At 45.6% G+C, this 14,117-nt stretch overlaps 1 protein-coding gene across 8 annotated transcripts in view; it reads left to right on the top strand.

The window, feature by feature from the left end:
• The window catches only part of LOC139562966 (chromodomain-helicase-DNA-binding protein 9-like), a 142,317-nt gene that overhangs the window by 95,086 nt on the left and 33,114 nt on the right, over window positions 1-14,117 (top strand). For all 8 annotated transcript variants that reach the window (XM_071381172.1, XM_071381175.1, XM_071381174.1 and 5 more), the window contains 8 exons: window positions 1,237-1,335; window positions 1,593-1,749; window positions 7,932-8,142; window positions 9,481-9,676; window positions 10,019-10,192; window positions 12,655-12,840; window positions 13,071-13,181; window positions 13,329-13,525. In XM_071381172.1, coding sequence (XP_071237273.1) covers window positions 1,237-1,335; window positions 1,593-1,749; window positions 7,932-8,142; window positions 9,481-9,676; window positions 10,019-10,192; window positions 12,655-12,840; window positions 13,071-13,181; window positions 13,329-13,525 — 1,331 coding nt within the window. The remainder of the gene's footprint in view (window positions 1-1,236; window positions 1,336-1,592; window positions 1,750-7,931; window positions 8,143-9,480; window positions 9,677-10,018; window positions 10,193-12,654; window positions 12,841-13,070; window positions 13,182-13,328; window positions 13,526-14,117) is intronic.

The following is a 14,117-nucleotide window of genomic DNA, read 5'->3' as shown; positions in this document are numbered from 1 at the left end:
CCTTTACCATCACTGATCATAATGAATATGATTATTAATACAGAAGCTAATTTGTTTTCATATGGTATCAGGGGACATGAGTGTATTTTTCCCCACTCACCCCACCTGGTGTTTGAACAGTGTGTCAGTGTGTGGAGATAATGATCCTGTTGGTACAGATGTAACTCTGAAGGAGAATAGAGCTCTCTCGCTCACACTCACACTCTCTCTCTCTCTCTCTCTCTCTCTCTCTCTCTCTCTCTCTCTCACACTCACACTCTCTCTCACTTTCTCTCACTCTCACTTTCTTTCACTCACACACTCACTCAATCACTCACTCACACACTCACACACACACACACACACACACACACACACACACACACACACACACACACACACACACACACACACACACACACACACACACACACACACACACACACACACAGAGTGCTGGTTTGGAAAGGTATGTTATAACTCCCTTTAGCATTATGCTGATGTAATTACAGTTATTTAGAACCCCTATTATCAACCTCATGGACTTCATCAGTCTGTTAAATGTGAAAAACCCAGCAGCGTTGCAGTTATTGACACACTCAAACGGGTGCGCCTGGCATCTACTACCACACCCCGTTCAAAGGCACTTAAATATTTTGTCTTGCCCATTCATCCTCTGAATGGCACACATACCCAATACATGTCTCAATTGTCTCAAGGATTAAAAATCATTCTTTATCCTGTCTCCTCCCCTTCATCTACACTGATTGAAGTGGATTTAATAAGGGATCATAGGTTTCACCTGGATTCACCTGGTCAGTCTATGTCATAGAAAGCAGGTGTAGATGAAGGAGAGGAGACAGGTTAAAGAAGGATTTCTAAGGTGTTCCTAATGTTTTGTACACTCAGTGTATTGTACTGGTTTGACAATCATAGTACCACTGACCGGCCCATGGTCAACCCCTCTTAATCCTGCTAATCCTTCAGCACCTCTGGTTAAAATCATGTGTTTGGGTGGGTGCGTGTGTGGGAGCGTGTGTGTGTGTGTGTGTGTGTGTGTGCGTGTGTGGGTGCGTGAAAGAGTGCGTTTCCATTCCAGACTCTCCACATGTTAACCTGTATCTTCCATCTCTGTATCCGTCTCTCTGTGTCTCAGGTCAAAAAGCTTCACGTATTACTGTAAACTGTGTCTGTGTGTATGAGTGCGTATGCATGCGTCCATCCATATATGAACATGCATATCTCGGTCTCTCTCAGGTCCAGAAGTTGCAGGCCATCCTGAAGCCCATGATGCTGCGTCGTCTCAAGGAGGACGTGGAGAAGAAGCTGGCTCCTAAGGAGGAAACCATCATTGAGGTGTGTGCGTTGTGTGCGTTGTGTGCGTGTGTGTGCGTGTGTGTGTGTGTGTGTGTGTGTGTGTGTGTGTGTGTGTGTGTGTGTGTGTGTGTGTGTGTGTGTGTGTGTGTGTGTGTGTGTGTGTGTGTGTGTGTGTGTGTGTGTGTGTGTGTGTGCTTGAGATTGAGTATTTGTGTTTTTTTGTCTTAGTTTTGCTGACTGATGTGGTTTCTGTGTATTGTCATATATAATTGAATGTTTCTATATAATGTGGTCAGGTGGAGCTGACCAACATCCAGAAGAAGTACTACAGAGCCATCCTAGAGAAGAACTTCTCCTTCCTGTCTAAAGGAGTCGGCCAGGCCAACGTCCCCAACCTGGTCAACACCATGATGGAGCTGAGGAAGTGTTGCAACCACCCCTACCTCATCAAAGGTACTAACAGTGATATTGCTACAATCCAGGTTGTGGAACGCTGTATGTAGCCTCTTGTTATATGGAAGGACAGTGTATGCCGTGTGGGGAAGGCTGATTTGGGTAATTCCCGCCCATACCGGTAGTAAAGAGCTCTATAGCAGCCCCGGGGCAGAATGAAAACCTCTGATTCAGAGACATCCTCATTCCTCACTATCTTTCCCTATGGCGCTGTCTGTTTCTCTCACCCACCCACCCTCTCTCCTCACCCCTCCATCTTTCTCCTAGCTGTGTCAGAACTCCTAGAACAGAGAAAGCAGGCCAGGAGGTTGAGGCTCTAGAACAGATAATGGACTAACTTCACCTCTCCCTCCATCCCTCTGTTCATCCCACATTCAAAAGCTGCTGTGTTGGTCCATTCCTCTTCCTCTCCCTCTCCCTCCTCCCTGCCCTCCTTACCATAGCTGTAATATCTTTATGTCACTGGTGTACTTGTGCTCTGGATAATCTGGTTTGACAAAGTGCTCTCATACAAGGCCAGCCTAGTGAACTTTTGGCCTATGCTTTGACAGATGCTTCTGTCTGTGTGTGTGTGTGTGTGTGTGTGTGTGTGTGTGTGTGTGTGTGTGTGTGTGTGTGTGTGTGTGTGTGTGTGTGTGTGTGTGTGTGTGTGTGTGTGTGTGTGTGTGTGTGTGTGTGTGTGTGTGTGTGTGTGTGTGTGTGTGTGTGTGTTTTAATGAGGGCTAGGACAACTAAAGGATCAGCTTTAGAGTTGATAAACTGCCAAACAGAAATATGAAGGCTTTCTAATTAACCTTTCTGAACCACCCATCCCGGATCCGGGATAATTGTCATCAGCAACGCTGAATAGCATAGCGTAGCATATCGCCACAGGTAAATAATATTACTAGAAAATATTCATATTCATGAAATCACAAGTGCAATATTGCAAAACACAGCTTAGCCTTTTGTTAATCCACCTGTCGGCTCAGATTTTGAAATTATGCTTTACAGCGAAAGCAATACAAGCGTTTGTGTAAGTTTATCGATCGCTCGACAAAACAATAAGTACACTTAGCATCAGGTAACTTGGTCACGAAAATCAGAAAAGCAATCAAATTAATAGTTTACCTTTGATGATCTTCGGATGTTTTCACTCACGAGACTCCCAGTTAGACAACAAATGTTCCTTTTGTTCCATAAAGATATTTTTTATATCCAAATACCTCCGTTAGTTTGTTGCGTTATGCCCAGGAATCCACCGGAAAGAGCGGTCACGACAACGCAGACAAAAATTCCAAATTATATCCATAATGTCCACAGAAACATGTCAAACGTTTTTTATAATCCATCCTCAGGGTGTTTTTCAAATATCTATTCGATAATATATCAACCGGGACAGTTGGCTTTTCACTAGGACCGGAAGTAACAATGGCTGCCTTTCTCTTTTGCGCACAACTCACTCTGAGAGCCCCCACCTATCCACTTACGCAATGTGGTCGTTCACGCTCATTCTTCAAAATAAAAGCCTGAAACTATGTCTAAAGGCTGTTGACACCTTAGGGAAGCCATAGAAAAAGGTTGATATCCCTTTAAATGGGCAATAGGGATGCATAGGAACAGAGAGGTTTCAAAAACAGGGGCACTTCCTGATCGGATTTTCCTCAGGTTTTAGCCTGCAATATCAGTTCTGTTTAACTCACAGACAGAATTTTGACCGATTTGGAAACTTCAGAGTGTTTTCTATCCTAATCTGACAATTATATGCATATTCTAGTTTCGGGGGCTGAGAAATAGGCAGTTTCAAATGGGTACGTTTTTTAGCCAAAAACGAAAATACTGCCCCCTAGCCTTAAGAAGTTTTAAGCAGTAAGTCACGAGGGGGTGTGGTATATGAGCTCCTGAGTGGCGCAGCGGTCTAAGACACTGCATCTCAATGCTAGAGGCATCACTACAGACACCCTGGTTCTGATCCAGGCTGAATCACAACCGGTTGTGATTGGGAAGCCCATAGGGCAGCACACAATTGGCCCAGCGTCGTCCGGGTTTGACCAGTGTAGGCCGTCATTGTAAGTAAGAATTTGCTCTTAACTGACTTGCCTAGTTAAATAAAGGTTAAATAAAAATAAAAAACATTGGTAAACAGTTTATAATAGCAGTAAGGCACCTCAGGGGTTTGTGGTATATGGCCAATATACCACAGCTAAGGTCGTGCCTAAGAACAGACTTTAGCCGTGGTATATTGGCCATATACCACAAACCCCGAGGTGCCCTATTGCTACTATGAACTGGTTACCAACGTAATATAGAACAGTAAAAATAAATGTTTTCTCATACCCGTGTTATACGGTCTGATATACCACGGCTGTCTGCCAATCAGCATTCAGGGCTGGAACTATCCAGTTTATAATATCCACTAGTTTTTAGTATGTCAAATAATAAAAAATGGGTTGTTAGACTTGATAAGCATTATAGAAGTCCTAACTCTCATATTGTCTTTGACCTGCATACAGATTAGTGTAATTATGGGACCTTTCTTCATCAAATCAAAGTTTATTCGTCACGTGCACTGAATACAATAGGTGAAATGCTTACTTACAGGCTCTAACCAATAGTGCAAAAAAGGTATTAGGTGAACAATAAACAATAAAGAAATAAAAACAACAGTAAAAAGACAGTGGTGGTGGTTGGCGGGACACAATACAGTTAGCCAATGTGCGGGAGCACTGGTTGGTCAGGCCAATTGAGGTAGTATGTACATGAATGTATAGTTAAAGTGACTATGCATATATGATAAACAGAGAGTAGCAGCAGCGTAAAAGAGGGGTTGGGGGGGGGCCAGTCCAAATAGTCTGGGCAGCCATTTGATTACCTGTTCAGGAGTCTTATGGCTTGGGGGTAAAAACTGTCCTAGACTTTGCACTCCGGTACCGCTTGCAATGCAGTAGTAGAGAACAGTCTATGACTGGGGTGGCTGGGGTCTTTGACAATTTTTAGGGCCTTCCTCTGACACCGCCTGGTGTAGAGGTCCTGGATGGCAGACAGCTTAGCCCCAGTGATGTACTGGGCCGTACGCACCACCCTCTGTAGCGACTTGCGGTTGGAGGCCGAGCAATTGCCCTACCAGGCAGTGATGCAACCAGTCAGGATGCTCTCGATGTTGCAGCTCTAGAACCTTTTGAGGATCTCAGGACCCATGCCAAATCTTTTTAGTTTCCTGAGGGGGAATAGGCTTTGTCGTGCCCTCTTCACGACTGTCTTGGTGTGTTTGGACCATTCTAGTTTGTTGGTGATGTGGACACCAAGGAACTTGAAGCTCTCAACCTGCTCCACTACAGCCCCGTCGATGAGAATGGGGGCGTGCTTGGCCCTCCTTTTCCTGTAGTCCACAATCATCTCCTTAGTCTTGGTTACATTAAGGGATAGGTTGTTATTCTGGCACCACCCGGCCAGGTTTCTGACCTCCTCCCTATAGGCTGTCTCGTCGTTGTCAGTGATCAGGCCTACCACTGTTGTGTCGTCTGCAAACTTAATGATGGTGTTGGAGTCGTGCCTGACCATGCAGTCGTGAGTGAACAGGGAGCACAGGAGGGGACTGAGCACGCACCCCTGGGGGGTTCCAGTGTTGAGGATCAGCGTGGCAGATGTGTTGCTACCTACCCTCATCACCTGGGGGCGGCCCGTCAGGAAGTCCAGGATCCAGTAGCAGAGGGATGTGTTTAGTCCCAGGGTCCTTAGCTTAGTGATGATCTTCGAGGGTACTATGGTGTTGAACGCTGAGCTGTAGCCAATGAATAGCATTCTCACATAGGTGTTCCTTTTGTCCACGTGGGAAAGGGCAGTGTGGAGTGCAATAGAGATTGCATCATCTGTGGATCTGTTTGGGCGGTATGCACATTTTAGTGGGTCTAGGGTTTCTGGGGTAATGGTGTTGATGTGAGCCATTACCAGCCTTTCAAAGCACTTCATGGCTACGGACATGAGTGCTACGGGTCTTTATTCATTTAGGCAGGTTGCCTTCGTGTTCTTGGGCACAGGGACTATGGTGGTCTGCTTGAAACATGTTGGTATTACAGACTCAATCAGGGACATGTTGAAAATGTCAGTGAAGATACCTGCCAGTTGGGTCAGCACATGCCCGGAGCACACGTCCTGGTAATCCGTCTGGCCCCACAGCCTTGTGAATGTTGACCTTTTTAAAGGTCTTACTCACGTCGGCTACAGAGAGCAGGATCACACAGTCGTCCGGAACAGCTGATGCTCTCATGCATGCCTCAGTGTTGCTTGCCTCGAAGCGAGCATAGAAGTGATTTAGCTCGTCTGGTAGGCTCGTGTCACTGGGCAGCTCGCGGCTGTGCTTCCCTTTGTAGTCTGTAATAGTTTGCAAGCCCTGCCACATAAGACGAGCGTCGGAGCTGGTGTAGTATGATTCAATCTTAGCCCTGTATTGAGGCTTTGCCTGTTTGATGGTTCGTCGCACGGCATAGCAGGATTTCTTATAAGCTTCCGGGTTAGAGTCCCGCACCTTGAAAGCGGCAGCTCTACCCTTTAGCTCAGTGCGAATGTTGTCTGTAATCCATGGCTTCTGGTTGGGGTATGTACGTTCAGTCACTGTGGGGACGACGTCCTCAATGCACTTATTGATAAAGCCAGTGACTGATGTGGTGTACTCCTCAATGCCATCGGAAGAATGTTCCATGTTCCAGTCTGTGATAGCAAAACAGTCCTGTAGTTTAGCATCTGCTTCATCTGACCACTTTTTTATAGACCGAGTCACTGGTGCTTCCTGCTTTAAATTTTGCTTGTAATCAGGAATCAGGAGGATAGAGTTGTGGTCGGATTTACCAAATGGAGGGCGAGGGAGAGCTTTGTACGCGTCTCTGTGTGTGGAGTACAGGTGATCAAGAATTTTTTCCCCTCTGGTTGCACATTTAACATTTTGATAGAAATGAGGTAGAACCAATTTATGTTTCCCTGCATTAAAGTCTCCGGCCACTAGGAGGGCCGCCTCTGGGTGAGTGGTTTCCTGTTTGCTTATTTCCTTATACAGCTGACTGAGTGCAGTCTTAGTGCCAGCATCTGTCTGTGGTGGTAAATAAACAGCCACGAAAAGTGTAGCTGAAAACTCTCTAGGCAAGTAGTGTGGCCTGCAATTTATCACAATATACTCTACTTCAGGCGAGCAAAATCTAGAGACTCCCTTAGATTTCATGCACCAGCTGTTATTTACAAATATGCACAGACCGCCCCCCCCCTCGTCTTACCGGAGTGTGCTGTTCTATCTTGCCGGTGCAGCATATATCCCGCTAGCTGAATATCCATGTCGTCATTCAGCCACGATTCCGTGAAACATAGGATATTACAGTTGTTGATGTCCCGTTGGTAGGATATTCGTGATCGTACCTCGTCTAATTATTGTCCAATGATTGCACGTTGGCGAGTAATACTGACGGTAACGGCAGCTTTCCCCCTCGCCGTCGGCGGACCCTAACGAGGCATCCCGCTCAGTGTCCTCTGTGCCTGCGTCTCTTCCTCTTGCCAATAACTGGGATGTTGGCCTTGTCAGGTGTTTGGAGTATGTCCTGTGCGTCCTGCTTATTGAAGAAAAAATCTTTGTCTATTCCGAGGTGAGTGATCGCTGTCCTGATATCCAGAAGCTATTTTTTGCCGTAAGATACGGTTGCAGAAACATTATGTACAAAATAAGTTACAAATAACGCAAAAAAAAACACATTATAGCCCAATTGGTTGGGCGCCCGTAAAACTGCTGCCATTTCTTCCGGCGCCATTTTACATCAATGCTGGTTTGTGAGTTCGAGGCAGTGAGCTGTGTGTGTGAGCTGTCTCCTTGGTCATTCAGTTGCTTGGTCATTATCCTTCTAACCAGTGATCAGAGAGAGAGTTCCTTGTACCGCCACCTCACTCAGGTCCACACTATTTTTTTCCAGTACCATATTGTACCAAATCTATTCCATGACTGAGTTGCTATTCCTGTCTGTTTTAAAGTAGGTAATGTATATGAACTGTATACAGATTAGGTGAAAATGGTAGCATGGTACCAGATTAAGTGTCATCCAGTCTTTTCCCAATAGAAGCCAAACTCTAGTGGCAACAGCATTAGACGGGGGCCCGCCCTGCTTGTACAATTGTAGCAGCAACACTGATACCATTACTGACTTTATTTGTCTGTCCATCTCTCCCAGGTGCTGAGGAGAAGATCTTGGAGGACTTCCGAGAGGTGTACAGCCCTGTTGCCTTTGATTTCCACCTGCAGGCCATGGTGCAGTCGGCTGGTAAACTGGTCCTCATAGACAAGCTGCTGCCCAAGATGAAGGCCGGGGGACACAAGGTCCTCATCTTCTCCCAGATGGTCCGCTGTCTGGATATCCTGGAGGACTACCTCATCCAGAGAAGGTACTGCTGCCTGCCTCTCTTCTCGTCTTGTATTACTATGCTCCCAAGTACTCTACTCGAATAGAAGCCTGGAAATCAAGGTTCTCTCTCCTCAGATATTTCATATCTTTCAGCTAGGCTGATGTGGAAAAAGACAGGAATCATGCTTGAGAGGGTAATAGACTTTGTAATTTCAATTTTTCAGCTCCATTTTCAAAGTGATGTATTTATGGTTTATTATCTGGTGTTAGCTAGCTAGCAGTTTGCAGTGCAGCAAAAGCTGAATCACTCCAGTACTTTCCCTTATTAAATTGAATGTAGTTGAAGAGAAATGCTGAATCTCTAAGCATTAGCCTCTCTCTCCAGTGACTGTCTGAGAAAGAGCCTTTTAAAGCCCCCTGTGCTCATCACTCCATAATGCTACCCAGAGCAGGGAGATGATAAAGACTGTGTAACAGAAGCAGAAGAATGTACCAAGACCCTTTCATTCAATGTCTTAATCTCCTGGCTTAATGAGCTTCCTGTTTGCACGCTAAATGAAAAGGATATTATCCCAGCAGCCCGTCTAAGCTGAGGAAAGCGGGCGACTGGCCTGGTCTGTGTGGTCTCTCTATCTCTTTCTCCCTCTCCCTCTTGATATTTCTGTCCTCTCTCTTCTTCTCCCTCTCGCTATCCTCTCTTGTCTCTCTCACTATCCGGGGCCTGGCCCTGTGTTCTTTTCCCCTCCATGCTTCTTTCTGGCACTCAAATCCCGAACGAAACCAGTGTAAACACACAAGGCGAGTCGCTCCGCTCAGTGGCTAGGCAAGGCTTAGCCGGGGTTCAGCGGCAGGTCACAGACTCCCTCGGGGCACTCCCACATCAGACAGAGGGAGAGAGGAGTCTGTGGGCGTGCGGAGGGAAGTGGGTCACTGTAGAGGTGAGGGGGTGAGGTGTGTAAGGTGAAGAAGATGAGGGGTAGGATGTGGGGTAAGGCAGGGGCGAGGGCGAGGGCTCCTGGGAAAGAGGCTGCCCATGATCCGCAAGCTAAACCACCTTGTTCTCTGCCAGAGGGGGAGGAAGGATGAAAGGAGAAAGAGAGAGCAGAATACAGATAGCGGAAAAGAGAGACAGGAATGGAGGAAAGAAGGAGACAACTAGTGAATGTTGTTTGAAAGTGGATGACAAAAACAAATTCCTGGAAATATTGTGTGGCAATTGTAGGCCTCTTAATGTGTGATGGTTGGTGTTGTATCAGTTACTGTAAAACTCTGTGTCGTACTGTATGTAAATGTTGACATTCATGATACTTGGATGTGACACTAGAACATGTGTAATTATGTGTCCTCCTCCAACCCTGCATGGTCCTGTGTTCCTCAGGTACCTGTATGAGCGTATCGATGGCAGAGTGAGAGGTAACCTGCGTCAGGCAGCTATAGACCGTTTCAGCAAACCAGACTCGGACCGCTTTGTGTTCCTGCTGTGTACCCGGGCTGGAGGTCTGGGCATCAACTTGACTGCTGCTGACACCTGTATTATCTTTGACTCAGACTGGAACCCACAGAACGACCTGCAGGTAAAGACACACACAGACATTTAAAGTGACACCAGCCTCCAATGTAATACAATTAGCAACAAAGGTGTGGTCACTTTCTATTTCAATTCAGTCAATTCAGGAAGTCCTTGAATTGAGAAGTGTCTTTTATATCCTATTATAATAGTTAAACTTTTTAATTGACATTGCTTGGATAGTAAAATGTATGTATGCATGACTAAGTCACTTTGGATAAAAGCGTCTGCTAAATGGCATATTTATGTTATTATAGCAGCAACGATCTTGATCCTGAAGTGATTTTTATTGGACAAATATAAAATGTATTGGGTTGGTCATAACCAAGTTATTTTCTATTATTCTCAGGCCCAGGCTCGCTGCCATAGGATTGGTCAGAACAAGGCGGTGAAGGTGTACCGTCTGATCACCAGGAACTCTTACGAGCGGGAGATGTTTGACCGGGCCAGCCTCAAACTGGGCCTGGACAAGGCTGTGCTGCAGAGCATGAGTGGCAGGGAGAACAGCGTGCCAGGAGGAGGGGTGAGTCTGCTGTGTCCGTCATACACACACATGCATGCACACTTGCGCACACACACACACACTCTGCAGCACCTGTATCAGTCCGGTGGATGCTCTATGCATTCGGAAAGTATTCAGACCCCTTGACTTTTTCCACATTTTGTTACGTTACAGCCTTATTCTAAAATGGATTAAATATATATTTTTCTTCTCAGCAATCTACACACAATAACCCATAATGACAAAGCAAAAACAGGTTTTCAGAGATTTTTGCAAATTTTGTACAAATAAAAAACTGAAATACCTTATTTACTTAAGTATTCAGACCATTTGCTATGAGACTCAAAATTGAGCTCAGGTGCATCCTGTTTCCATTGATCATCTTTGAGATGTCTCTATAACTTGATTGGAGTCCACCTGTGGTAAATTCAATTGATTGGACCTGATTTGGGAAAAACACACCTCTATATAAGGTCCCACAGTTGACAGTGTATGTCAGAGCAAAAACCAAGCCAAGATGTCGAAGGAATTGTACGGAGAGCTCCGAGACAGGATTGTGTCGAGGCACAGATCTGGGGAAGGTTACCAAAAAATGTCTGCAGCATTGAAGGTCCGCAAGAACACAGTGGCCTCCATCATTCTTAAATGGAAGACGTTTGGAACCACTAAGACTCTTACTAGAGCTGGCTGCCCGGCCAAACTGAGCAATCGGGGAAGAAGGGTCTTGGTCAGGGAGGTGACCAAGAACCCGATGGTCACTAACAGAGCTCTAGAGTTCCTCTGTGGAGATGGGAGAACCTTCCCATCTCTGCAGCACTCCACCAATCTGTCCTTCATGGTAGAGTGGCCAGACGGAAGCCATTCTTCAGTAAAAGCCACATGACAGCCCGCTTGGAGTTTGCCAAAAGGCACCTGAAGATTCTCAGGCCATGAGAAACAAGATTCTCTGGTCTGATGAAACCAAGATTGAACTCTGGTCTGAATGCCAAGCATCACATCTGGAGGAAACCTGGCACCATCCCTACGGAGAAGCATGGTGGTTGCAGCATCATGCTGTGGGGATGTTTTTCAGTGACAGGGACTGGGATACTAGTCAGGGTCGAGGCAAAGATGAACGGAGCATAGTACAGAGAGATCCTCAATTAAAACCTGCATCCAGAGCGCTCAGAACCTCAGACTGGGGTGAAGGTTCCTTCCAACAGGACAATGACCCTAAGCACACAGCCAAGACAACACAGGAGTGGCTTCGGGACAAGTCTCTGAATGTCCTTGAGTGGCCCAGCCAGAGCCTGGACTTGAACCCGATCGAACATCTCTGGAGAGACCTGAAAATAGCTGTGCAGCAACGCTCCCCATCCAACCTGACAGAGCTTGAGAGGAGTTGCAGAGGATAATGGGAAAACTTCCCAAGTACAGGTGTGCCAAGCTTGTAGCGTCATACCCAAGAAGACTCGGCTGTAATCACTGCCAAAGTGCTTCAACAAAGTACTGAGTAAAGGGTCTGAATACTTATGTAAATGTGATATTTCAATATATATATCTTTTTTTATACATTTGCACAAAAAACACGTTTTTTGCTTTGTCATTATGGGGTTTTGTGTGTAGATTGATGATTTTATCCATTTTAGAATAAGGCTATAATGTAACAACATGTGTAAAAAGTCAAGGGGTCGGAATATATTCCGAAGGCACTGTAGGTAAGTCCATTCTACAAAATGAGGGTGTAGAAAATGGACAAGTCAATACAATAAACATAGCTTTGAGATATCCCCTTACTGTTTCTATTTATTTACTTTTCTGCTCTTTTGCACACCAGTATCTCTACTTGCTCATGATCATCTGATGATTTATCACTCCAGTGTTAATCTGCTAAATTGTAATTATTCGCTCCTATGGCCTATTTATTGCCTACCTCATGCCTTTTGCACACAATATATATTCTGTTTTTTCCTACTGTGTTATTGACTTGTTTATTGTTTACTCCATGTGTAACTCTGTGTTGTTGTCTGTTCACACTGCTATGCTTTATCTTGGCCAGGTCGCAGTTGTAAATGAGAACTTGTTCTCAACTAGCCTGGTTAAATAAAGGTGAAATAAAAAAAAATAGTGCATCATCAGTGTGTAGGAGGAGCTTAGCTGTTTCTCTCTCTGGATTAGCTGGACTATCAGGAAGAAAGTGTTGAGCAGACATTAGCACCACCAGCTGCATACTAACACACCATGGGTCAGCTGGGGGTTGCTGCTACTCTTTCAGATTTAAAAAGGTCTAGCATGTGATCCAGTTCAGCTTCAGTTCAACTAACTGTCTCTCTCTAGACACTAGAGTGTCTGTCTGTTTTTGTGTGGTGTTAATGCATGTGCATGTGTTGTGCACATGTTTGTGTGTACAATGATGTAATGTGTAGTCTGTGATCTACTGTAGTCCATCATCAGTTCCCCTGACACCCTCTCTGTTTCTCCTTCTCCCCCTCCCCTCTCTCCAGCCGACCCAGCAGCAGCTGTCTAAGAAGGAGATCGAGGACCTGCTGAGGAAAGGGGCGTATGGAGCTCTGATGGACGATGAGGATGAGGGGGCCAAGTTCTGTGAGGAGGACATCGACCAGATCCTTCAACGCAGGACCAAGACCATCACCATCGAGTCTGAGGGACGGGGATCTACCTTTGCCAAGGTACCCAGTGACTGAAAGAGCACCACACAGTGGTCATTGTTTGAATGTTGCTATCCTTTTCCTTTCTGCATGACTAGCAGTAGTAACCCGTGTCTCCTGTCTACTCTCATGTCACTCTTCATCACAGACTCTGTTAGGAGACTCAGACTTCTCATTGAAGGAGACTCAGGAAGGAACAGTGAATCAGATTATCAAGGTTTAATGTGATATAATGTCTTCTTCTCTCTCAGGCCAGTTTTGTGGCATCCGGAAACCGCACAGACATTTCTCTGGATGACCCCAACTTCTGGGACAAGTGGGCCAAGAAGGCTGAGATTGACATGGACTCTGCCAATGACAGAGTAAGTAATGCTTTAGTTTAAACACTGAATCTGCTCTTTCTGGCCATGATGAGATATGTTATATAGGAGATAAGATCAATGCCATGAGTGAATTTGCTACAATAGTATCTGAGTATCTGTGTGTGTTCCTCTCCTATTCCACAACAGAACAGCCTGGTAATTGACACTCCGAGGGTGAGGAAGCAGACCCGACCCTTCAGTGCCACTAAGGACGAGCTGGCAGAGCTGTCAGAGGGGGAGAGTGACAACGAGGACAAGCCCAAGCTCCGCCGGCCCCACGACCGCCTCAACAGCTACGGCAGGACAGAGTGCTTCAGAGTGGAGAAGAACCTACTAGTATACGGGTCAGTGTCAGTGACTGTACCACTTATGCTAGATAATATACAAACCAACATTGATACTAAATAACAATGTTCTTTAATACATATCTTGGGGACCCACAGGATGTGCAGACTTGAGTTTCAGCCCAGACCAACCACATCTTGTTCTTAGTGTTACTGCTGTACAGTGTTGTGTCTGTACTGAGGCGCTCCTGTGTTGTCCATCTATATTGTACAGTGTTGTGTCTGTACTGAGGATCTCCTGTGTTGTCCATCTATATTGTACAGTATTGTGTCTGTACTGAGGCTCATCTGTGTTGTCCATCTATATTGTACAGTGTTGTGTCTGTACTGAGGCTCTCCTGTGTTGTCCATCTGTGTTGTGTCTGTACTGAGGCTCTCCTGTGTTGTCCATCTATATTGTACAGTGTTGTGTCTGTACTGAGGCTCTCCTGTGTTGTCCATCTGTGTTGTGTCTGTACTGAGGCTCTCCTGTGTTGTCCATCTGTATTGTATGGTGTTGTGTCTGTACTGAAGCTCTCCTGTGTTGTCCATCTATATTGTACAGTATTGTGTCTGTACTGAAGCTCTCCTGTGTTGTCCATCTATATTGTAC

The sequence above is a fragment of the Salvelinus alpinus genome, chromosome 33 (assembly GCF_045679555.1).
Source record: "Salvelinus alpinus chromosome 33, SLU_Salpinus.1, whole genome shotgun sequence".
Taxonomy (NCBI): Eukaryota; Metazoa; Chordata; class Actinopteri; order Salmoniformes; family Salmonidae; genus Salvelinus; species Salvelinus alpinus.
The sequence above is the reverse complement of the archived record's forward strand: the minus strand, read 5'-3'. Positions and strand labels throughout refer to the sequence as shown.